The sequence below is a fragment of the Accipiter gentilis genome, chromosome 37 (assembly GCF_929443795.1).
Source record: "Accipiter gentilis chromosome 37, bAccGen1.1, whole genome shotgun sequence".
Taxonomy (NCBI): Eukaryota; Metazoa; Chordata; class Aves; order Accipitriformes; family Accipitridae; genus Astur; species Astur gentilis.
This window is the reverse complement of record NC_064916.1, coordinates 245203-269306: the sequence shown is the minus strand read 5'-3', so window position 1 is coordinate 269306 and position 24104 is coordinate 245203. Positions and strand designations below refer to the sequence as shown.

At 66.6% G+C, this 24104-nt stretch overlaps 2 protein-coding genes across 6 annotated transcripts; both read right to left on the bottom strand.

Annotated features, from left to right (window-relative positions):
- Positions 1-557: 557 nt before the first annotated feature.
- LOC126035129 (zinc finger protein 576-like) lies at positions 558-2683 on the bottom strand. Its single transcript, XM_049793220.1, has 3 exons — positions 2670-2683; positions 1731-1897; positions 558-943 (listed from the first exon to the last, which is right to left on the bottom strand). The coding sequence occupies exons 1-3, from the start codon at positions 2681-2683 to the stop codon at positions 600-602; spliced, it is 525 nt and encodes a 174-aa protein (XP_049649177.1). The 3' UTR covers positions 558-599.
- A 670-nt stretch (positions 2684-3353) lies between these two features.
- On the bottom strand, positions 3354-23600 carry RPS19 (ribosomal protein S19). 5 transcript variants are annotated; one of them, XM_049793302.1, is made up of 17 exons: positions 23458-23600; positions 23284-23354; positions 21809-21909; positions 21529-21712; positions 20169-20223; positions 19973-20045; positions 18647-18713; positions 17404-17718; positions 15381-15498; positions 10968-11114; positions 9401-9553; positions 8352-8486; positions 6367-6531; positions 5703-5793; positions 5393-5565; positions 5123-5251; positions 3413-3546 (listed from the first exon to the last, which is right to left on the bottom strand). In XM_049793302.1, exons 9-17 carry the CDS (start codon positions 15454-15456, stop codon positions 3440-3442), a joined length of 1176 nt encoding a protein of 391 aa, XP_049649259.1. In that variant the 5' UTR covers positions 15457-15498; positions 17404-17718; positions 18647-18713; positions 19973-20045; positions 20169-20223; positions 21529-21712; positions 21809-21909; positions 23284-23354; positions 23458-23600; the 3' UTR covers positions 3413-3439. The 5 variants fall into 5 exon arrangements, with proteins under 5 accessions (XP_049649260.1, XP_049649261.1, XP_049649259.1 ...); XM_049793306.1 differs by having other exon boundaries at positions 17404-17739; positions 21805-21909; positions 23458-23546; XM_049793303.1 differs by lacking the exons at positions 18647-18713; positions 19973-20045; positions 20169-20223; ... (2 more) ...; positions 23284-23354; positions 23458-23600 and adding an exon at positions 17805-18005 and having other exon boundaries at positions 3354-3546.
- Between the last annotated feature and the right edge of the window lie 504 nt (positions 23601-24104).

Genomic DNA, 24104 nt, shown 5'->3' with positions numbered 1-24104 from the left:
GGCGGCAGCGGGAGGGAGGTGGCGTAAGCCGGGGGCTGTGACATCATAGCCTGGGGGGCTGTGACATCATAGCCTGGGGGGCTGCGACATCATAGGCCAGGGGGCTGTGACATCATAGCCTGGGGGGCTGCGACATCATAGGGTGGGGAGCGGGGGCTTCACAGGGCAGGAGGGAGGGGGGCGGGGGGTGATGTTACGATGGAGTGACATCACAGGGAGGGGGACGTTCCCCCAGTGATGTCACAGCGATGTCACCCTGAAGAGCGGCAAGTCCCGGCAGGCCGTCGTCCCCCACCCCCCCAAACGTGGCTGTCGCTATGACATCACCCCCATGCCTGTGATGACGTCCTGCCCCGCCCCGCCCCAGCAACCGACACGCCCCTGAAAGAAGCGCCACGCCCCCGAAAGAACCAACCGGCTGCCGCCGCCCCGGTTTTTATTGGCTGCCGAGAGAAGCCGCCGGGCCCCGCCCCCACCCCCCCCCAGCCCCACCCCCCCTCCCAGCCCCGCAACCCGCAGCACCCCCCAACCCCCCTCCCCGGTGGGCAGGGCGCCGCCCACCCAAGCCCGCCCCGCCCCGCCCCGCCCGGCCGCACCCGTCAGAGCTCGCCGCGGGCGTGGCGGATGTAGTGTCGGTGCAGGGCTCCCTCGCGGGCGAAGGCGCGGCCGCACTCGGTGCAGGCGTAGGCGGGCGGGGCGGGAGGCGCGGGGCGCGGCGTGGGCGTCGGGGCGGGCGTGGCGGGCGGGGCGTGGGCGCGCTGGTGTCGCAGGAGGGCGGGGGAGGAGGCGAAGGGGCGGGCGCAGACGAAGCAGACGAAAAGGGCCCCGCGCAGGGCGGCGGCGGCGAAGTCGCGCGGGTGCTGGCGTTTGGCGTGCCGGGCGGCGAAGGCGGCGTCCGGGAACGTGATGAGGCAGCGGCGGCACTGGGTGGAGCCCAGGCGGTCTGCGCCACCGCGTCAACCCCCCCTGCCACGCCCCGCCGCGCCCCGCCACGCCCGCACCTGCGAGGGATCGGCCCCGGGGGACTCCCCAGTTCCCCCTTGGGGTCCCCAGGGACCCCCTGACACCCCTGGAGACCCCCCAGGGACCCCCAGAGCCCCCCCAGCCCCCCCCGGACACCCCCTAGTGCCCCCCAGGGACCCACAGACACCCCCCAGCCCCCCCAGGAGACCCCCAGACCCCCCCCAGGGACCCCCAACCCCCCAGGACACACCCTAGGGAGGCCCAAACCCCCCCCCAGACCCCCCTGGACACCCCCTAGTGCCCCCCAATGACCTACAGAGACCCCCCCAGTTACCCCAGGACACCCCCAGCCCCCCCCCAGGGACCCCCGGACACCCCGAGACCCCCCCCCCGGGGACCCCCAACCACCCAGGAGACCCCCAGGGACCCCCCAGACACCCCTGGACACCCCCTAGTGCCCCCCAGAGACCCTCAGACACCCCCATAGCCCCCCCCAGAAGATCCCCAGACCCCCCCCCCCGGGACCCCCAACCCCCCAGAACACCCCCAGGGACCCCCCAGACCCCCCGAGACCCCCCCCTGGACACCCCCTAATGCCCCCCAGGGACCCACAGACACCTCCAGCCCCCCCCTAATGCCCCCCAGTGACCCCCCAGCCCCCCCAGGACACCCCCCAAGAACCCCCCCGGGTCCCACCGCCCCCCCAGGCCCCCCCAGGGACCCCCAGCCCCCCCCCAAGGGCCCCCCTGCCCCCCCCTCCCACTCACACACGCAGCCCTTGGGGCGGGGCTGGGGGGGGAGCCCTCCGCCCCCCCCGCCTCCGCCTGCGTCTTCCTGGTCGTCGTCTTCGTCCTCTACCTCCTGCTGCCGCCTGGGGGGGGCCCGGGGGGGGCGGGGGCGGCTGCGGGGGCGGCGGCTGCGACATCCCGGGGGGCTGCGGGGGGGGGGAGAAATGGGGGAGGGGGGGGTGTCACGGCCACGGGGGACCCCACCCCCGGCCCCGCCCCCTCGCCTCGCCCCGCCCCCGGCCCCGCCCCCTCCGCCGCCGCCCGCCGCTCTCACTCGCTCTGGCGGCCGCTCTCCGCGCCCCCCCCCCCCGGCGTCTACTTCCGGCTTCCGGGTTCCCTCCCCGGGCGCTTCCGGTTCCGGTGCGGGGAGGGGGCTGGCCTTGGCGCGCGTCGGAACCGCCCCCAACCCGGAGAGGCGCTGGGGGGGGGGGGGGCGGGGCCTCGGAGCGGCGCATGCGCAGCGCCGTCGCCCGCAAGGGGCGTGTCGGTGCGGCGCGACGTCACCCCCCCGTCCGGCCAATGGCGGGGCGGGGGCGGGGCCGGCGGGGCCCGCAGTGAGGGGCGGGGCCTGGCGGCGCCCCCTGGCGGCCGAGGGTGGGGACGGCGGCCCCCGCCGCTGCCCAGTACAGCCCAGTATAGCCCAGTATAGCCCAGTGACCCCCCCAGTCCGTCCCAGGATAACCCAGGGACAACCCCCCCCTCCTCAGGGACCCCCTCAGCGCCTCCCAGTCCAACCCAGTGCCTCCCAGTTCCTCCCAGTCCCCCCCACTGAGGCCCCAGTTCCCCCCCCAGTCCATTCCGGTGCCTCCCAGTATAATCCAGTACATCCCAGTATAGGCCGGTGCCCTCCCCAGTGGCTCCCAGTAGAACCCAGTACATCCCAGTGGCTCTCCAGCCTATCCCAGTGCCTCGCAGTACCTCCCAGTGACCATCCCAGTGCCTTGCAGTGGCCCTCCAGCCTCTCCCAGTCCCCCCCAGTGTAACCCAGTGCCTCCCAGTATAACCCAGTGCCTCCCAGTCCCCCCCTAGTGCCTCCCAGTCCCTCCCCAGTGCCTCCCAGTACAGCCCAGTCCCCCCCCAGAGTCTCCCAGTACATCCCAGTGCCCCCCTAGTGCCTCCCAGTCCCTCCCCAGTACATCCCAGTGCCTCCCAGTCCCCCCCCAGCGCCTCCCAGTCCGTCCCAGTGCAGCCCAGCAGCCCGCGGGTACGAATCGGGGCTTTATTGCGTATCAAAGGTGGTTTAAAAGGCGAATTATTTACAGACGCACCCGCGCGGGGGGGGGGGGGGGAGAAGGGGAGGGGCCCCGGGGCGGCGTGGGCGTGGCCTCCTCAGGCCACGCCCCCTCCGCCCATCATTCATGAGCTTCCCCTCCCTCCCCCTCCCCTTTCCCTTTAGTTTTTTTTTTTTTGTTGTTTTCAAATTTTTTGTTTTTCCCCCCCTTTTTTTTTTTTTTCTTTTTGTGCGTGGGGACACGGACAGACGGACACGCCCCCTCCCCCTCCCCTCCCCCCTCCCCCCATCATGGCTTCGAGCTTTCGGGGGTGGGACCCATCCGCCCCTACCCCCCCTCCCCTCCCCCCTCCCCGCGGAGGGGGCGGGGCTTGCCGTAGGGCAGGGAAGAAGAAGAAGGGGCGGGGCTCCCGTGGCAAGACAGGGGGCGTGGCTTCCCCCCCAGGAGCCCCCCCCCTCAGATGAAGAACTCCTCCTTGCGCTTGCCGGGCTCTCCCCCCAGGAAGGCCTCCCGCGCCTCCCCGTGCTCCTCCAGCCCGCTCGCCTCGTGCGTCAGGTACGACCCTGCGCCGCCAGCGCCGCCTCAGCCACGCCCTTCAAGAGCCACGCCCCTCCCGGGCACGCCCCCTCGAGGGACACGCCCCTCCCGGACACGCCCACCACCATCCCCCCTTTCCCTTGTACGATTCCCCCTGCCAGGCCCCCCAGGGGGCAAGGGATGGTCGAGGCCACGCCCCTGCGCTGGGGTAAGCCCCGCCCCTGCCAACAAGCTCCTCCCCTTCTCCCAGTCCCCGCCCCTTCCAGCAAGCCCCTCCCATCTGAACCACCTCTTTACCAGCAAGCCCCCCTCCCAGCAAGCCCCGCCCCTGCCAGCAAGCCCCGCCCCTGCCAGCAATCCACTCCCATCCCAGCAAGCCCCTCCCCTTCCAGCAAGCCCCTCCCCTTCTCATAATCCCCACCCCTTCCAGCAAGCCATGCCTTCTACCAAGCCCCTCCCATCCCAGCAAGCCCCACCCCTGCCAGCAATCCACTCCCATCCTAGCAAGCCCCTCCCCTTCCAGCAAGCCCCTCCCCTTCTCATAATCCACGCCCCTTCCAGCAAGCCCCGCCCCTTCCAGCAAGCCATGCCTTCTACCAAGCCCCTCCCATCCCAGCAAGCCCCGCCCCTGCCAGCAATCCACTCCCATCCTAGCAAGCCCCTCCCCTTCCAGCAAGCCCCTCCCCTTCTCATAATCCCCGCCCCTTCCAACAAGCCCCTCCCATCAAAACCTCTTTACCAACAAGCCCTGCCCCTTGTACCAAGCCCCGCCCCTTCCAGCAAGCCCCACCCCTTCCACTAAGCCCCTCCACTTCCAGCAAGCCATGCCTTCTACCGAGCCCCTCCCATCCCAGCAAGCCCCGCCCCTTCCAGCAAGCCCCTCCCCTTCCGGCAAGCCCTGCCCCTTTTACCAAGCCCCTCCCCTTCCAGCAAGCCCCTCCCTTCCAACCTCTTTACCAACAAGCACCCATCCCAGCAAGCCCCACCCCTTCTCCCAAGCCCCTCCCATCCCAGCAAGCCCTGCCCCTTTTCCCAACCCCTGCCCCTTCCATCAAGCCCAACCCCTTATCCCAATCCCCACCCCTTCAACCAATCCCCGCCCCTTCAACCAAGCCCTGCCCCTTCTCCCCATCCCCGCCCCTTCCAGCAAGCCATGTCTTCTACCAAGCCCCTCTCATCCCACCAATCCCCGCCCCTTCTACCAAGCCCCGCCCCTTCTCCCAACCCCTGGCCCTTCTCCCAACCCCCGCCCCTTTCAGCAAGCCCCTCCCCTTCCAGCAAGCCATGCCTTCTACCAAGCCCCTCCCATCCCAGCAAGCCCCACCCCTGCCAGCAATCCAATCCCATCCCAGCAAGCCCCTCCCCTTCCAGCAAGCCCCTCCCCTTCTCATAATCCCCGCCCCTTCCAGCAAGCCCTGCCCCTTCTACCAATCCCCGCCCCTTCCCCAACCCCCGCCCCTTCCAGCAAGCCCCTCCCCTCCCCACAAGCCCCCCCCCTTCCCATTCCCCCTCATTTCCCCCCCAGCAAGGCCCACGCCTCCCCCCTCCCCTCGGCCCCGCCCCCTCCCCTCGGCCCCGCCCCCTCGCCCTCGCCCCGCCCACCTTTCTGGCGGATGGAGCACCAGACCATGGTGGCCAGGAGGCAGATGAGGAGGAAGACGAGGAGGGCCAGGATCCCGCCGACGATGGCGTAGGGCACCGACCGCTGCGCCGCCACCACCGCCCCGGGGTCTGCCGGCGGGGAGCACCCTCAGCCGCGCCGGGGACCGAGACCGAGACCACCCCACCCCCCCCCCCAGTCCCCGGTTTGCCGTCGCGACGGGGCGGGGGACGCACAGACAGACAGACGGCGAGCGTCGCGACGGGACTGACCGTAGACGACGAGGACGTAGTGGTCGGCGGCGCGGCCGTGGGGGTTGCCGGCCTGGCAGCTGTAGGTGCCGTTGTCCTGGGGGCCGAGCGCCGGCAGCGTCAGCACCTCGCCCTCCGCCCGCGCCCGCGCCGGCAGCGACTCGTTCCCCCGGCTCCAGGCGATCTCGGTGGGGCTGGGGGGGGGGGGCGAGGAGGAGGAGGAAGGAGGAGGAAGGAAAGGGGGGGGGGGGTGGGGGGGTGGCAGCGGTTGTCACCCCCGTCGCCCGTTCCCCGTGCCGGGGTTTGGGGGGGGACGGCGGGCGGCGCTCACCGGGGGTTGCCGTTGACGGCGCAGGTCAGCACCAGCGTGTCGCCCTCCCGCAGGACGCTCTGCGACGGGTGGATCCGCGCCGTGGGGGCGTCTGGGGGGGGACGGGGACACGGATGGCACCTCCGGGGGGGGCTGGCTGGCACCTCCCCCCCCCCCGCAGGGATGTGGGATGCTCTGGGCAGGGGGTTGGGTGTCCGCGTTGGTGTCACACCCCCCCCCCAGTGCCCCCATTACCCCCCCCCACTGTCCCCATCACCCCCCCAGTGCCCTCATCACCCCCCCATCCCCCCCCAGTGCTCCCACCACCCCCCCAGTGTCCCCATCACCCCCTCCTCTGTCCCCACCAACCCCCACCACCCCCCTAGTGCCCCCATCACCCCCCCAGTGCTCCCATCACCCCCCCAGTGCCCCCATCACCCCCCCAGTACCCCCACCACCCCCCCAGTGCCCCCCCCAGTGTCCCCATCGCCCCCTCCTCTGTCCCCATCACCCCCCCAGTGCCCCCCCCAGTGCTCCCATCACCCCCCCCAGTGCCCCCCCCACCCCCTCAGTGCCTCCACCACGCCCCCAGTGCCCCCATCACCCCCCCATCACCCCCCCCAGTGCCCCCATCACCCCCCCAGTATCTCCCATCACCCCCCAGCGCCCCCCCGCCCCAGCTCACACTGGACGTCGAGGGTGTAGTGCCCCTGCCGGCGCTGCCCCCTGCCCAGGGCGGGGTGGGTGACCTCGCAGGTGACGACGGCGCCGTGGTCCCTGCGCTCCACGCGCAGGCGCAGCACGCTGCGCTGCCGGAAAACCTTCCCCTGCTGCTCCCGGCTCGGGGAACCTGCCGGTGGCGGGGGGGGGACGAGGGAGACCCGCGGGGTGACGCCGGGCACGGACGGGGGGACGCCGAACCCCACCGGGGTCCCCGTGTCCCCACCGGGGTCCCCTCCGTGTCCCCAAGCCCACCGGGGTCCTCCACGTGTGTCCCCCCAGGGTCCCCTCCGTGTCCCCAACCCCACCAAGATCCCCCCCCATCCCAAACCTGGACCCCCTGTCCCCAACCCCTCCATGTCCCCAACCCCACCGGGGTCCCCAATCCCGTCCCCAAACCCCCAAGGTCCCCATTTGTGTCCCCCTCAGGGTCCCCTCTGTGTCCCCAACCCCACCAGGGTCCCCAACCCTGTCCCCAACCCCCCCAAGACCCCCCCCATCCCAAACCTGGACCCCCCATCCCCAACCCCACCATGTCCCCAACCCCCCCAAGATCCCCCCCCATCCCAAACCTGGACCCCCTGTCCCCAACCCCACCATGTCCCCAACCCCAGTGGGGTCCCCATTTGTGTCCCCCCCAGGGTCCCCTCTGTGTCCCCAACCCCCCCAAGATCCCCCCCCATCCCAAACCTGGGCCCCCCATCCCCAACCCCGCCATGTCCCCAACCCCCCCAGGGTCCCCTATGTGTCCCCAACCCCCCCCAAGATCCCCCCCCATCCCAAATCTGGACTCCCCATCCCCAACCCCACCATGTCCCCAACCCCCCCAGGGTCCCCTCCATGTCCCCAACCCCACCGGGGTCCCCAACCCCTCCAAGACCCCCCCCCATCCCAAACCTGGACCCCCCATCCCCAACCCCACCATGTCCCCAACCCCCCCCAGGGTCCCCTCCGTGTCCCCAACCCCACCGGGGTCCCCAACCCTGTCCCCAACCCCCCCAAGATCCCCCCCCATCCCAAACCTGGACACCCTGACCCCGCCATCCCCAACCCCACCATGTCCCCAACCCCCCCAGGGTCCCCTCTGTGTCCCCAACCCCCCCAAGATCCCCCCCCATCCCAAACCTGGACCCCCCATCCCCAACCCCGCCATGTCCCCAACCCCCCCAGGGTCCCCTCTGTGTCCCCAACCCCCCCAAGATCCCCCCCCATCCCAAATCTGGACTCCCCATCCCCAACCCCGCCATGTCCCCAACCCCCCCAGGGTCCCCTCTGTGTCCCCAACCCCCCCAAGATCCCCCCCCATCCCAAACCTGGGCCCCCCATCCCCAACCCCGCCATGTCCCCAACCCCCCCAGGGTCCCCTCCGTGTCCCCAACCCCCCCAAGATCCCCCCCCATCCCAAATCTGGACCCCCCATCCCCAACCCCACCATGTCCCCAACCCCCCCAGGGTCCCCTCTGTGTCCCCAACCCCACCGGGGTCCCCAACCCTGTCCCCAACCCCCCCAAGATCCCCCCCCCATCCCAAACCTGGACACCCTGACCCCGCCATCCCCAACCCCACCATGTCCCCAACCCCCCCAGGGTCCCCTCTGTGTCCCCAACCCCCCCAAGATCCCCCCCCATCCCAAACCTGGACCCCCCATCCCCAACCCCGCCATGTCCCCAACCCCCCCAGGGTCCCCTCCGTGTCCCCAAGCCCACCGGGGTCCTCCACGTGTCCCCCTCCAGGGTCCCCTCCGTGTCCCCAACCCCCCCAAGACCCCCCCCATCCCAAACCTGGGCCCCCCATCCCCAACCCCAGCATGTCCCCAACCCCCCCAGGGTCCTCAACCCCATCCCCAAGCCCACCGGGGTCCTCATGTCCCACCCCAGGGTCCCCTCCGTGTCCCCAACCCCCTCGGGGTGTCCCCCCCACCCCCCCCTCCCGAGCGGTCCCCGGTGTCACCTTGGAGCTCCCGGCGGTCCCGGTACCAGCGCAGGGTGGCGGGGGGCCGGGCGCGGGGCACCAGGCAGCTCAGCTCCACCTCCCCCCCCTCCACCGCCGCCTCCACCGCCTCCACCACCGGGTCCTCGGGGGGCACTGGGGGGGACACACACACAAAATTGGGGACAGTTGGGGACAATTGGGGACACGGGGGGACAAGGACATGGGGACGGACATGAGGATGAGGGATGGGGGGGGGGGGCAAGGGGGACGTGTCTCCACATCTCCCCCCGTGTGCCCAAGTGTCCCCCCGTGTCCCCATGAGCGATGACAAACTGGTTTGGGGTGTCTTGAGGGCACCAGAGGAACCGTCACCACGTCCCCTGTGTCCCCATGTGTCCCCACGTGTCCCCCCCAAGTGCCCTCATGTCCCCATGAGCGATGACAAACTGGTTTGGGGTGTCTTGAGGGCACCAGAGGAACCGCCACCACGTCCCCCGTGTCCCCAAGTGTCCCCCAGTGTCCCCATGAGCGATGACAAACTGGTTTGGGGTGTCTTGAGGGCACCAGAGGAACTGCCACCACGTCCCCTGTGTCCCCACGTGTCCCCCCCAAGTGCCCTCATGTCCCCATGAACGATGACAAACTGGTTTGGGGTGTCTTGAGGGCACCAGAGGAACCACCACCACGTCCCCCGTGTCCCCAAGTGTCCCCATGAGCGATGACAAACTGGTTTGGGGTGTCTTGAGGGCACCAGAGGAACCGCCACCACGTCCCCCTTGTCCCCATGTGTCCCCCAGTTGTCCCCACAAACGATGACAAACTGGTTTGGGGTGTCTTGAGGGCACCAGAGGAACCGCCACCACATCCCCTGTGCCCCCAGTTGTCCCCACAAACGACGACAAACTGGTTTGGGGTAACTGCCACCGCATCGCCCGTGTCCCCACGTGTCCCCAGTTGTCCCCACAAACGACGACAAACTGGTTTGGGGCGCCCCGAGGGCAGCAGAAGAACCGCCACCGCGCCCCCACGTCCCCCCGGAGCGTCCCCCCGGCGCGTCGCGTCCCTACCCAGGACGGTGAGGGTGGCGATCTGGTGGTGGGTGTCATCGGCGTAGAGCTGGCAGAAGTAGCCGCCCTCGTCCTCCAGCCGGGCGCGGGACAGGCGCAGGCGCAGGCGCCGCCGGCTGAACTCCGCCAGCTGGAACCGCTCGTCCTTCAGCGCTGCCACCGGCACACCCCGGCGTCACCCGCGGCCGCCTCGGGGACGCCGCCACGACGCCGGGTCCCCACGGACGCCCCGGAGCCCCGTGGCCACCATCGGGCCACCCCGAGGTCCCCAGGGCCACCTCAGGACCACCCTAGAGCCCCGTGGCCACCATTGGGCAACCCCGAGGTCCCCAGGGCCACCTCAGGACCACCCTAGAGCCCCGTGGCCACCATTGGGCAACCCTGAGGTCCCCAGGGCCACCACAGGACCACCCTAGAGCCCTGTAGCCACCACAGGGCTACCCCAAGACCCCCCCCCCCCCGGCATCCCATGGCCACCGCAAGGCCACTGTGGCCGCCACCATAGGGCACACGGTGACCCCAAGACACCCATGGCCACCCCAAGGCCACCACGGGACCCCATGACCACCCCGAGGTCCCCAGGGCCACCACAAGCCCTGTGGCCACCACTGGGCCACCCCAAGACCCCCCCTGGCATCCCATGGCCACCCCAAGGTCACCCCACGGTCACCCTGAGGCCACCCTACAGCCCCGTGGCCACCCCATGGCCACCACAGGTCCACCCTAGAGCCCTGTGGCCACCATAGGGCCACCCCAAGACCCCCCCCGGCATCTCGTGGCCACCCCAAGGTCACCCTGAGGCCACCATAGGGGCCACCCTAGAGCCCCGTGGCCACCCCAAGGTCCCCGTGGCCACCCTAGAGCCCCATGGCCAGCCCATGGTCCCCGTGGCCACCATAGGAGCCACACTGGAGCCACCCCAAGACCCCCATGGGCACCCCACAGCCACCCCAAGGTCTCCACGGCCACCGCAAGGTCCCCGTGGCCACCATATGGGCCACCCGAGAGCCCCACGGCCACTCCAAGACCCCCATGGCCACCCCACGGCAACCTCAAGGTCCCCACAGCCACCATAGGACCACCCTAGAGCTCCACGGCCACCCCAAGGTCCCCAAGGTCACCCCATGGACACCCTGAGGCCACCCTAGAGCCCCACAGCCACCCCAAGACCCCCATGGCACCCCACGGTCACCATGACACCCCATGGCCACCCCAAGGCCACCATAGGGGCCACCCTGGATCCACTCCAAGACCCCCATGGCCACCCCACAGCCACCCCAAGGTCCCCGTGGCCACCACAGAACCACCCTAGAGCTCCATGGCCAGCCCACGGTCCCTGTGGCCACTCTGGAGCCACCCCAAGACCTCCACGGCCACCCCAAGGTCTCCACGGCCACCCTACAGCCACCCCAAGGTCCCCGTGGCCACCACAGGGCCACCCAGAGGCCCCCCTGGAGCCCCGGGGCCACCGCAGGGCCCCTGTGGCCACCCTGAGGACCCCACGGGCACCCCAAAAGCTCCTCAGAGCCCCTCCTCCGCCGCGTCCGTCCCCCCGCCGTGCCCTCACCGCGGGTGCCGTTGAAGAAGAGGGTCTGCCGGGCCGGGTTCTGGATGACGACGATGGAGCCATCGTACTGGTGGAGGTGACAAGTGATCTCGGCCGTGCCGCCCTCCAGCACCGTCACGTTCTCCGCCTGCACCTCCTGTGCCCGCCCTGGGGACAGCGGGGACGGCGTCACCGAGGGGGGGGACGGGGACGGGCGCGACACCCACACCGGGGTGCTGGGGACAGCAGGGGCACCATTACTGGGGGCACCGACGCTGGGGACACCGACGCCAGGGTGCTGGGGACACCGGGGACACCGACACTGGGGTGCTGGGGACTGCGGGGACACTGTTACTGGGGACAGCGGGGACACCGTTACTGGGGTCACCATCACTGGGGGCACCGTTACTGGGGGCACCGACACTGGGGACACCGATGCCAGGGTGCTGAGGACAGCGGGGACACCGACACCGGGGTGCTGGGGACAGCGGGGACACCGTTACTGGGGTCACCATCAATGGGGGCACTGTTACTGGGGGCACCGACGCTGGGGACACCGTTACTGGGGACACAGACACGGGAGACACCCACACTGGGGTACTGGGGACACCGTTACTGGGGTGCTGGAGACACTGGGGACACTGGCACCGGGGTGGTGGGGACACTGGGGACACCGTTACTGGGGACACAGACATGGGAGACACCCACACTGGGGTGCTGGGGACAGCGGGGACACCGTTACTGGGGTCACCATCACTGGGGGCACCGTTATTGGGGGCACCATCACTGGGGACACCGACGCCAGGGTGCTGGGGACACCGGGGACACCGACACCGGGGTGCTGGGGACAGCGGGGACACCGTTACTGATGACACAGACACAGGAGACACCCACACTGGGGTGCTGGGGACACCATTACTGGGGTGCTGGAGACACTGGGGACACTGGCACCAGGGTGCTGGGGACACTGGGGACACCGTTACTGGGGACACAGACACGGGAGACACCCACACTGGGGTACTGGGGACACCGTTACTGGAGTGCTGGAGACACTGGCGACACTGGCACCGGGGTGCTGGGGACACTGGGGACACCGTTACTGGGGACACAGACACGGGAGACACCCACACTGGGGTACTGGGGACACTGTTACTGGGGTGCTGGAGACACTGGGGACACTGGCACCGGGGTGCTGGGGACACTGGGGACACAGACACGGGAGACACCCACACTGGGGTGCTGGGGACAGCGGGGACACCGTTAGTGGGGGCACCATCACTGGGGACACCGACGCCAGGGTGCTGGGGACACCGGGGACACCGACACCGGGGTGCTGGTGACAGCGGGGACACCGTTACTGGTGACACAGACACAGGAGACACCCACACTGGGGTGCTGGGGACACTGGGGCCACCGTTACTGGGGACACAGACAAGGGAGACACCCACACTGGGGTGCTGGGGACACTGGGGCCACCGTTACTGGGGGCACCATCACTGGGGACACCAACGCCAGGGTGCTGGGGACACCGGGGACACCGACACCGGGGTGCTGGGGACAGCGGGGACACCGTTACTAGTGACACAGACACAGGAGACACCCACACTGGGGTGCTGGGGACACCATTACTGGGGTGCTGGAGACACTGGGGACACTGGCACCAGGGTGCTGGGGACACTGGGGACACCATTACTGGGGACACAGACACGGGAGACACCCACACTGGGGTGCTGGGGACACCGTTACTGGGGTGCTGGAGACACTGGGGACACCGTTACTGGGGACACAGACACAGGAGACACCCACACTGGGGTGCTGGGGACAGCGGGGACACCGTTACTGGGGTCACCATCACTGGGGGCACCGTTATTGGGGGCACCGACGCTGGGGACACCAACACCGGGGTGCTGGGGACACCGGGGACACCGACACCGGGGTGCTGGGGACAGCAGGGACACTGTTACTGGGGACACCATCACTGGGGGCACAGTTACTGGGGGCACCGACGCTGGGGACACTGGGGACATTGACACCAGGGACACTGACATCGTGGTGCTGGGGACACCGGGCGCACCGTTACTGGGAACACTGGCACTGGGGACACCCACGCCAAGGTGCTGGGGATGTTGGGGACACCGGGGACACCATTACTGGGGTGCTGGGGACATCGGGGACACCATTACTGGGGTGCTGGGGACACCATCACTGGGGACACCCACAGCAGGGTGCTGGGGATAATGGGGACACTGGTACTGGGGACATTGACGCGGGGGACACCCACAGCGGGGTGCTGGGGACAGTGGGGACACCGTCATCAGGGAGGGTGACAGCAGGGACGCCAGCGGTGCCGTGGACGCTGACACCGGTGACACCGACACCGAGGATGCCGATGTCGGGGACACCGACACCGGTGACACCATCACGGTGGACCGGTGACATGCGGGGGGACACACACGCCGGTGGCAGCAGCGCAGGGACGCTCGCCCCGGTGACAGCAGGAGCACCGCCATCCCTGGGGACGGTGACGGTGTCACGGCCCCCCTGGGTCCTCGTGTGTCCCCCCCGCCTCGTTACAGGCCCCTCGTTAGGGTCCTTGGCGTCACCTCCGGTTGCCGTGACGACGCCGGGCTGTCACCGGAGTTGGGGGGGGGGGGGAGTGTGAGGGCGAGGGGGGGGGGGTAAATGTGAGTGACACAATGAGGAGGGGGTGGGGGGGCAACGTGGCGTTTTCGCTGTGTCAGCACAATTCCCCCCCTTCCCCAGGGTCGCCACGGCGACCGTGGCGTCACCGTCACTGCCAAGGTCGTCACCACGCCAAGGTCACCCCCATCCCCAGGGGGGTCCTGGGGGACCCGGGTGTCCGGGGGGGGCACCCAGGTATCCGGGGGGGCACCCAGTTATCATTGGGGGGGGGGGGGGAACCCAGGTGATGGGGGGAGACCTAGGCGATGGGGGGGAGGACAGGACGGGCATCTGGGGGGGGGCACCCAGAGCGTTTTGGGGGGCACCCAGGCATCTGGGGGGGCACCCAGGCATTCGGGTGCTGCCCACGGAGGTGACACAGGGACAAGGGACACTTGTTCCCCACCCCCCCCCCCCAACTCCCACCCCGGCCGGACGCCTGGGTCCGTGTCCCCCGCCCCCCGCCACGAGTGGGTGCTGGGTGGGGGAGGGAAGGCGCCCGGACGCCTGGGTGCCCCCCCAAAAGGCCAGGGGAGGGGTGGGGTGGGGGGGTGACACACACACAATGGCCCTTTTCTGCGCCACCCGCGCGGGGACAGGCCGGCGCCGCCTGGCACCTCGGCGAGGACCAGGGTGTCCGGGCGGGTCCCGTGGCACCCACCCCCATCCTCGTGTCGTGTGTCGTGTCCCCCCCCCCCAAATTTGTGGAAATTGGGGATGTGGGTGGGTGTCCGGGGTGGGGGGGATGAGGGACGGAGTGATGTCACGCCCCCCCCCCCCCCCCCCTCAAAGCAAGCGCGGTGTCCCCGGGGCGATGGGGACGCGATGGGGGGGTTTGGGGACACCCGGACGAGGTTGCGGGTGTCAGCGGAACACGAGGTTGAGGGGGGCGGGGGGGGCCACGAGGCTGGGGGGCACCCGGCCACCGGTGTCACCGGCCCACGGGGGGTGGTGACAGGCGCCCGGCCGCAAGGGTGAGGGGACAAGGGGACACGGGTGGCCGAGGGCGCAGGGTCATTCCTCCCCCCCCCCCTCCCCACCAGCGTGGGGACACCGGGATGCAGGGGGGGGGGGGGGGTGACAAGGCCACTGGAGGGCACAGGGTCACCCCCCTCCACTACGGGGATGCTCGGGGGGGGGGGACGGACACGGACAAGGCCACCTGAGGGCGCAGGGTCATTCCCCCCCCCCCAGCGTGGGGACACGGGGATGGACGGGGACACCGGTGGGGTGACGGGAAGGGGAAGGAGACCCCCCCCCCGCAAACGCCTCGTGTCCCCAGGCTTCGGTGGAGGTGTGTGGGGGGGACACACACGCAGGACAAAGCCACCCCCGAGGGGACCGATGGGGACAGAGTGGGGGGGACGACACACAGACAGGCAGCGAAACGTGCCCCCCAGGGGGGTAAATCCTTGGGGACAGGGAGGGGAGAGAGGCGGGGGGGGCACGGGATGGGGACAGATCAGGGGTCCCCGTGTCCTCGGGGGGAAGGCGCTGTGGCGGGGAGGGGTAGGGGGGGGTGGGGGGGGGCTGCGGCAGAGGCTGGCAGCGTTTTTTTTTTTGGGGGGGCAGCCCTAAAATGGTGTGGGGGTGAGTTTGGGGTCACCCCGGTGTGGGGACAAGGGGGATGGGGACAATTTGGCGGGGGGGAAGGGGGGGGGGGCAGGCATAATTTAAAGGGGGATGGGGAGACAATTTTGGGACACACACACAGACAGAAACACACATTTTTTTTGTGGGGGGGTCTCTTACCCTGTCCGGCGGCCCAGAGGAGGATGAGGCCCGGCAGCAGCGCGGGGCGCAGGGGGGGGCACGGGGGGGGCTGCATGGCGGCTGCCGCGTCCCTCTGCCGCTCCCCACCTGCCGGGCCCTGAGGATAATGTATGCTGATGAGATGCGAGAGGCTGGGCCAATGGGGGAGGAGGAGGAGGAGGAGCCCTGGGATGAAGGGGGGGGGGTGGGGGGTTGGTGTTTACAGGCCCATGCGGGTTTGGGGAGGGGGCGGGGGGGGGGGGAAGGGACACCCCTGACACCCCCCCCTCTACGATGTCACCCACAGCCCCGGGAAGGGATGGGGCCATGGGGGGTACCCCAAGGCAGGATTGGGGCACCCCGGGGTGGGATGGGGGGCCCCGGGGCAGGACTGGGGCACCCCACATTGAGACCAGGCACCCCAAGGCAAGATTGGGGTACCCCAGGGTGGGATCAGGGCACCCCAAGGGGGATCGGGGCATCCCAGCGTGGGAACGTGGCCCCCCGAGCCAGAATTGGGGTACGCCAGGGTGGGATTGGGGCACCCCAAGGGGGATCGGGGCACCCTAGGACAGGATCAGGGTCACCCCAGGGTGGGATCATGCCCCCCCGAGCCAGGATTGGGGCACCCCAGGGTGACACTGGGGCACCCCAAGGGGGAAATGGGGCGCCCCAAGACAGAATGGGGGCACCCCAGGGTGAGACCGTGGACCCCAGGCCACACTGGGGCACCCCAAGGGGGAAACAGGACACCCCAAATTGAGAACAGGCCCCCCAAGGCAAGATTGGGGTGCCCCAGGGTGGGATCAGAGCACCCCAAGGGGGATTGGGGCACCCTAGGACAGGATCAGGGCCACCCCAGGGTGGGATCATGCCCCCCAAGCCAGAATTGGGGTACCCCAGGGTGACATTGGGGCACCGCAAGGGGGAAACGGGACGCCCCAAATTGAGAACAGGCACCCCAAGGCAAGATTGGGGTGCCCCAGGGTGGGATTGGGGCACCCTAGGACAGGATGGGGTTGGATCATGCCCCCCTGAGCCAGAATTGGGGCACCCCAAGGTGGGGAGGGGGAGGGAATGGGACACCCCAAATTGAGACCACACACCCCAAGGCAAGATCGCGGCACCCCAGGGTGGGATCGGGGACCCCAGTCCAGAACTGGGGCACCCCCGGTGACACTGGGGCACCCCAAGGGGGGATCAGGGGCACCCCAGGGTGGGACAGGGGGACCCCAAGCCGAAGAAGTGTCACCCCAAGCCGTCTCCTAGCCCAACCGCGTCGGCGTAGCCGGCGCCGGCAAGGAGGGGGGCAGTTTCTATGGCAGCCCTCACACCACCCCCCCCCGGCAGCGCCGAACAAAGCCGCGACTCAGCTCTGGCCCTGCCGAACAGGGCGGCCATTCTGCGCCGCTGGGCGCCCGGGGGGTCCCGGGGGGGGCCCCCGACATCGGCCTTTTGGGGCCGTTTGTCCCCGTTTCGGCCTCCCGCGGACGGACCCCCACGAAGCCGCTCGGGACACGGGGCACGTCCGGGCCGAACGGCTCCAAAACCCACCCTTTTTGGCTCAGAAAGTGGGCCGCGGTGTGGCAGAGGCCCAAAACGGGGTGAAACGGGGCCAAAATGGGCAAAACAGGGCTAAAGCATGGCCAAACGGGGTCAAAATGGGGCTAGAGAGGGCCAAAGTGGGGCTAAACCGGGGCTAGAGAGGGTCAAACTGGGGTCTACAGGTGATGACGGAGCATCGGGGGGACACTGGGGCGGGGGGGGGGGGGAACCGGCATCGGGGACGAAGCCGCAGCAATGTCCTCAGCTGGGTGTGGGGACAGGGCACGTGGTTGGGGCAAAGCCACCCCCGATTCCTGCGTCTTTACCCCCAAATTCGCCTGGTGTGTGTGAGCGTGCGTGTGTGGGGATGGGCTCGTGCGGACGCAGAAGGCCTTGAGCGGGGCAGCGGGGCGAGGGCGACGCCACGGTTGGCCGGGTAATTAGCAGGAGGGAGGTAATGAGGAAGGGAGGGCCATACCCTCTCATCCGCGCCTCTGAAGGGATCTTCGCCGAGGACACGGGGCTGGCTTCTCCCTGCGTGCCGGGAGCGGGAGAACCGGTCCTGCTGCCGCCGGGAGCCTGGGCGGCGAAGGTGACGCCTTTCGGGGAGGCGAGCGAAGGCATCGCAGGAAGGGGAAACGGGGTGCGTGGGAGGGAGGTGGCCCAGCTGAAGGAGACGAAAAGCAAAGGCTGCTCCGGGGAGGTGGTCACCCGCTCGCTCCCACAGCAAGGGCCGGCAGCCATCGCCCACCGCAGCCACGAGGAAGAGGCCGCCCGGGGAGAGCTCAAACACCTGAAAGAAGAGGCCCGAGGGCTGCAGGGCGAAGCCCAGCCCGTTTGCGAGGGGTTAGAAGGAGGCGGCGGGGCCCGGGAACTCACCGCTCGGGGGCCGCGGCAACCGGAGCCGCCGCCTGAGGGAAGGAGGAAAATGGCGGCGGGCGCGGAATCAACCCGCAGCGCCTTTCCCGCCCTTCTCGAGGCCACGCCCCCTTCCCGGCGAATCGACCAATCAGCGGCCGCCTTTACCCCCTGCCGCCGCGCGTGCGGCGCCTGCCGGGCCCCCCCCCCCCCTCCCCCAACCCTGAGGTAACCCTCGGCTCCCTCAACCCAACCTGCCTTTCCTGAGGTAAAACTTCACCTTTTGAGGTAAAAAGTTAATTTTCTGAGGTAAAAACGAAGGAAGAAAGGGTTTTCTAACCCTTTTCCTAACGCGGAACCTCCCGGGACGTCGATGGCAGCGGCAGGAAGGACGAGAGCCGGGAGGGAGCGAGGGGTAAGCCTTTTCCAGGGGGCTCGGCAGCAATCCCCCCCATTTTGGGGCGTTTTAGACGCAAAAGAACCCCACCTTTAACCCCCCACCCGTCTTCTCACACACGCCCAGGCTGGAACCTCCACACACGGGAGGAACCCCCCCCCATAAAACACGGACAACTGGTCCCCCAAAACCACTCGCTTTCCCTCTTCCGAAGGGGCAAAAAAGGGCTTTTTTCTACCCCAAAACCGGCGCAGCGGATTAACGGCTGCTCCCCGCCCCCTCCCCTTTTATGCTGCTGTTTAATGACAAAATTCTACAAGTTTTGCTAAATCTCCTCCTTCCAGCCCAAATCCAGTCCCTCCAGGAGGGCGAACCCGCCCCCTTTTTTTGCCCCAGCTCCCCTCAAACCCATCCACCTGTGGCTAAAAATGGACATTTTTGGACAAAAAGCCCGTTTTTTCCTCACCTCATCCTCCCGAAATTGCAGGTTTTGGAGGTCGGTCAGATCACGCAGAGAGAGCAGAAACCCAAATCTGGGGTGTTTTAGGAGTGGGGTTTTTTCCTACCCCCCCGCCCCCCCTTTGGGGCAGGTAGCTGCTGGATGGTGCACCATTTGGGGCAAAAAAATCCTGATTTTTGACTAAAAAAAAACCCTTTTTTTTTTAAACGGCGACCAAGAACCAGCTCCCCCATCCCGACGCCCCATCAGCCGCACTGCAATGAACCTCTCCTCCATTTTGGGGCATTTTCCCAGCATTTGGCAATCCCCCCCCCTAACTTTTTAAGGCATTTTCCCAGCATCTGGTGATTTCCTCCCCCCTTAATATTTTGGGGCATTTTCCCACCATGGCGATCCCCACCCCATTATGAAGACTTTTCCCACTATTTTGGGATTTCCCCACCCCATTTTGTGGGCTTTTTTCCCCCATTTTAAGACATTTTCCTTCCATTTGGGGATCTTCCCCCCTCCCATTTTGGGGCAGTGTCCCCCTATTTTTGGATCCTCCTCCTATTTTGGGGCACCCCTCCCAATATTTTTGGCTGTTTTTTTCCTACCATTTTGGGGTGTTTGCCACCATTTTGGGACCCCACACTAAGTATTTTGGGGCACTTTCCCCCTGTTTTGGGACCCCTCACTCAGCATTTTGGGGCACTTTCCCCCTATTTTGGGATCCCCCCCATCTACTGTGGGGTAGTTTTTTCCTACCATTTTGGCATCTCTCCCTTAATATTTTAGGGCACTTTCCCACTCTTTGGGGATTCCCTGATATATTTCAGGAGAGTTTCCCACTATTTTGGGATTCGCCCCCATATATTTTGGGGCGTTTGCCACCATTTTGGGATCCCTCCCTAGTATTTTGGGACCCCCCAATATTTTGGGGTCTTTTTTTCTACCATTTTGGGACCCCCATCTTGGTGTTTTGGGGCACTTTCCCGCTCTTTTAGGATTCCCAGGTATATTCTGGGGCAGTTTCCTGCTATTTTGGGATTTCCCCCTGGAGTATTTTGGGGTGTTTCTTCTACCCTTTCTACGGGGTGTTTGCCACCACCACTTCAAGATCCCTCCCTTCATATTTTTGGGGCACTTTCCCACCATTTTGGGATCCTCCCTCCCCCCATATACTTTGGGGCCATTTCCCACTAATCTGGGGACCCCCTCCCTAGTATTTTGGGGCCATTTCCCCCCATTTTGGGATCCCACCCCACCCTTTTGGGTCAGTTCCCTCCCATTTGGGGATCCCCCCATAGTATTTTGGGGCCATTTCCCCCCGTTTTGGGGCCGTTCCCTCACAAAGACCACACCAGCCGCTCGGGGGGGGCTCTTTTATTCCAGCTCCTCAGTGCTTCTTGCTGGCAGCGGCCACCTGGGGGGGGGGGGGGGGGGGGGGAGGGCCATTACACCAGAGAAACACTCCAAAAACAGTTAAAAACCTTAAATCCCCCCTCCCCAAAATGCGAAAACCCCTTTAAACGGCCCCAAAACGCACCTGCCCGGCGATCCTGTCCAGGTCCCGCTGCCCCTGGGGGGTCAGCTTGCGCCCGCTGCGGGGGGAGAGGGGGGTGTTAGAAAAAGGGGGGGAAATTGGGGCTAAAAGGGGGAAAATCAGGGCAACAAAGTAAAAGTTTGGGCTTCTAATGGGGGGGAACTAGAAGGGGGGGAATTGGGGTTGAAAGTGAAAATTGGGGCTCAAAAGAAGGGAAACTGGGGCTATAATGGGGAACTTGGGGCTTGGAACTGGGGAAACTGGGGCCCAATAGGGATGGGAACGAAGGTGACAGAGTGGAAATTGGAGCCAAAATGGGGAAAATTGGGGCTGAAAAACAAAGTTTAGGCTCAAAAGAGTAGAAGTTGAGGCTTCTAATAGGGTGAAAAGTGAGCCTATAAAAGGGAAATTGGGGCTCAAAAGGGGGGAAATCGGGGCTTCTGATGGGCTTGGGGGGGTGATGGGGCAGTTTTGGGGGTGACAGGGAGTTTTTGGGGGTGACCAGTGGTTGTTTTGGGCCATACTGGGGTTTTTTTGGGGTGATGGGGCATTTTTCAGGGGGTTACCAGAGTATTTTTGGGGGCATATCGGCTTTTTTGCGGGGGGTTATGGGGTGTTTTTCAGGGTTACCGGAGCATTTTTGGGGACGTATCAGCTTTTTTGGGGGGTTATGGGGTGTTTTTCAGGGTTACCGGAGCATTTTTGGGGGCAGATCGGTTTTTTTGGGAGGGTTATGGGGTGTTTTTCAGGGTTACCAGAGCATTTTGGGCGGCAGATCGGTTTCTTTTGGGGGTTTATGGGGTGTTTTTCAGGGTTACCAGAGCATTTTTGGGGACGTATCAGCTTTTTTGGGGGGGTTATAGGGTGTTTTTCAGGATTACCGGAGCATTTTTGGGGGCAGATCAGCTTCTTTTGGGGGGTTATGGGGTGTTTTTCAGGATTACTGGAGCATTTTTGGGGACGTATCAGCTTTTTTTGGGGGGTTATGGGGTGTTTTTCAGGATTACCGGAGCATTTTTGGGGGCAGATCGGCTTCTTTTGGGGGGTTAGTGGGCAGAGAAATGCACCTACGAAGAGGAAATTTGGGCTCCGAAGGGGCAAAACTGGGGCTCAGGGGTGGGAAACACTGGGTCTAACCCCCAAAACTTGGGCTCAAAAGGGGAGAAATCGGGGCTTCCGATGGGGGAAACCGAGCCTATCAAGGAGGGTTGGGGGCTCAAAGCGGGGCCAGTGCTGAGGCGCAGGAAAGCAAAAACCGGGACTCGACGCGGGGAAAAGGGAACATCCCATCCGGAAGCCGCGCCTCCGGAGGAACAAATCGGGTGGAAAAGCGAGGGATTCGGGGCTCCGCACGCGCACGTACCCGTCCTGGTCCTTCTCCACCATCTTGAGCCCCTCGAGCGCCTGCAGCACGCGCCGGGCCACGCTGCCGGAGCCGCGGCTGAAGTGGCTGGGCCGCACGCCGCGCCGCTGCCGCCCCCCGTACACCTTGGCCATGGAGCCCACCCCCGCGCCCCCCCGCAGGTAGAGGTGCCGGGCGGTGGAGGCTGCGAGGGGATAAAAAAAAAAACCCACAAAATTGGGGATGTGAAGTGTGGGGGGGTCAGCAGCGGTGCGGACCCCCCCCCCGTCCCGGGACTCACCCGCCCGTGTGTAGAACCAGTTCTCGTCGTACGGCGCCAGCTCCTTGTGCTTGGCCAGTTTCACCGTGTCCGCCCACTCGGGAACCTTCAGCTTCCCCGACCTGGGTGGAGGGACACGGGAGGGGAAAAAAAAAAAAAATTAATATAAAAATATATATATAGATGCCCCCCCCCCCGCAAGCGCAGGGAATGAGAACCGGGATTGGGAGAAAGGGGAAGCGGGTCTGGGGGCGGAGAGTGGGGGAGATGGCACCGGGAACAGAGCTGACCCCCCCCCCCCCCGGGGATTAAAAATTTTTTTTTAAAAAAAAGAACCACGGGACCCCCCCCCCCCCCCCCAAAAAAAAAAAACCAACAAACGGGAAGCCTGGAAGCAAAACCGCCTTAGCTTGAAAAAAAGAAATAACGGAACTTCAAAGCGTTTCCCGTAACTGCAAAAAAAAATGATATGCCCCCCAAACCTCCCCCCCCTCCCCAAAACTCTCTGTAATCCTGAAAAACGCCTAAAACAGCTCTCAAAAAAAAATTAAAAATAAAATGGTTTGTCCCCAAAAATGTTCCTCCCACCAGCCCGTAATGCCGAGGTGCCCCCGGTAACCCCCAAAAAGCAGCCGATACGGCCCCAAAAATGCTCCAGTAACACCCTCCAAAAAAAATAAATCCCCGTCACCCCGCAAAACGCCCTGTAACGCCAAAAAAAACCCGGTATGGCCCAAAATAACCAGCGGTCACCCCAAAAAACTCCCCGTCACCCCCAAAACCGCCCCGTAACCCCCCGTTAACTCCCGAGAAAGCCCGGTAATCCCCCCAAAAAACCGCCGTTAACCCCCCCAAAACCCCCGTTAATCCCGAAAACCGCCCCGGTATCTTTCCCCGCACTGCCGTTATCCCCGAAAAACCCCCGGTAACCCCCCCCCAAACCCTCAATAAACCCCGGTCAACCCCCCCAAAACCCCGGGTAATCCCGAAAAAACCCCGGTAACCCTCCCCAAACCCCCGGTAACCCCCCCCCAAACCCGCAATAAACCCCGGTTAACCCCCCAAAAACCCCGTTAATCCCGAAAAACCCCCGGTAACCCTCCCCAAACCCCCTCGTTAGCCCCGAAAAAAGCCCGTTAAGTTTCCCCACACCCCCGTTAACGCCCCCAAAAAGCACGGTAACCCCCCCCAAACCCCCAATAAACCCCGGTTAACCCCCCCAAAAAAACCATTAATCCCGAAAACAGTCCGGTAACCCCCCCGTTAACCCCGAAAACCACCCGGTAACCCCCCCAAGACCCCCAATAAATCCCCGGTAACCCCCTAAAAAGCACGGTAACCCCCTCAAACTCCCGTTAACCCCCAAAACCCCCCGGTAACCCCCCCCAAAAACCCCGTTAACCGCCCAGTAACCCACCCAAGCCCCCCGGTAATCCCCCAAAAACCCCCGGTAACCGTCCCCGACCCCCTCCCCGTTGACCCCGCCGCCGCCTCACTTCTTGAGGAAGGCGGCCAATGCCCGCACGAACTCCTGCTGGTTCACGTCCTTCACCGTCACACCGGGCATCTGCCGGGAAGAGCCGCCGCCTCAGTCCCCGGTTACCGGTACCGGTTCCCCCAGCCCCATCCCAGCCCCGTCCCGGCCCGTTCCCGGTTCGCCCCGTCCCGACCTCGCCGCTGCTGCTGCTGCTGCCTCCTCACACGGCCAGACCGGAAGAGGCGGAGCTTGGGGCCGACGGAGGAAAAGAGCGGGGACCTTCCTCTCGCGAGAAGCCGCCGGCCAATCGGCGGACGCGAGGTTACGTGGCGCCCAATGGGCGGGCAGAGCGTGTGGGCGAGGGGGCGGAGCGGCCACGCGGCTCACCCCTCCCCTCCCTCGGCCGCGGGGCGTGCTGGGAGCTTGCGGCGTCTCTTCCGCCCCCCCCCCCCCCCCGCTTTTCGGTCACAGTGGTGTGGTCCGGCGCTTCCGCCCCCGCCATTGGATCGCGCCGTTCACGCTTAGGCCCCGCCCACCCGCGCCGCCGGAAAAAGGCGGGAAGCGCCCACTCCCTCACGCGCTGGATGCAAGGCCGCCGCCCATTGGCTCCCGGCCCCGACGGCGGCTGAAAGCCGCGTCCTGATTGGCCGGAGGGCAAAAACGGCGGCGTGCCGAGCAGGCGGCCGCGCCCCCGGGCAGCTTCGGGGTTCCCTGCTGCGCCTTTTTGGGGCGAATTCGGCGCTTTTTGGGGGATCCGGCCGAGCACCCGCGGAACCTTCCCTCGCGCCGCCGGGGCCGTGCGCATAACGCCCGCTCACCACCACCGCGGGGGGGGGGGGG

Excerpts from the sequence above, each read along its gene's own strand:
- LOC126035129 (XM_049793220.1), bottom strand. Across the intron at positions 944-1,730 it reads CCGCCCCAAGGGCTGCGTGT|ACCGCCTGGGCTCCACCCAG; the intron begins GTGAGTGGGAGG and ends GCGGTGGCGCAG.
- RPS19 (XM_049793306.1), bottom strand. The coding sequence starts at position 23,354 with ATGCCCGGTGTGACGGTGAAGGACGTGAACCAGCAGGAGTTCGTGCGG. Across the intron at positions 15,499-17,403 it reads TCAGAGGCGCGGATGAGAGG|GGCCCGGCAGGTGGGGAGCG; the intron begins GTATGGCCCTCC and ends CATTATCCTCAG. Across the intron at positions 8,487-9,400 it reads CGCCACCCTCACCGTCCTGG|TGCCCCCCGAGGACCCGGTG; the intron begins GTAGGGACGCGA and ends TGTCCCCCCCAG.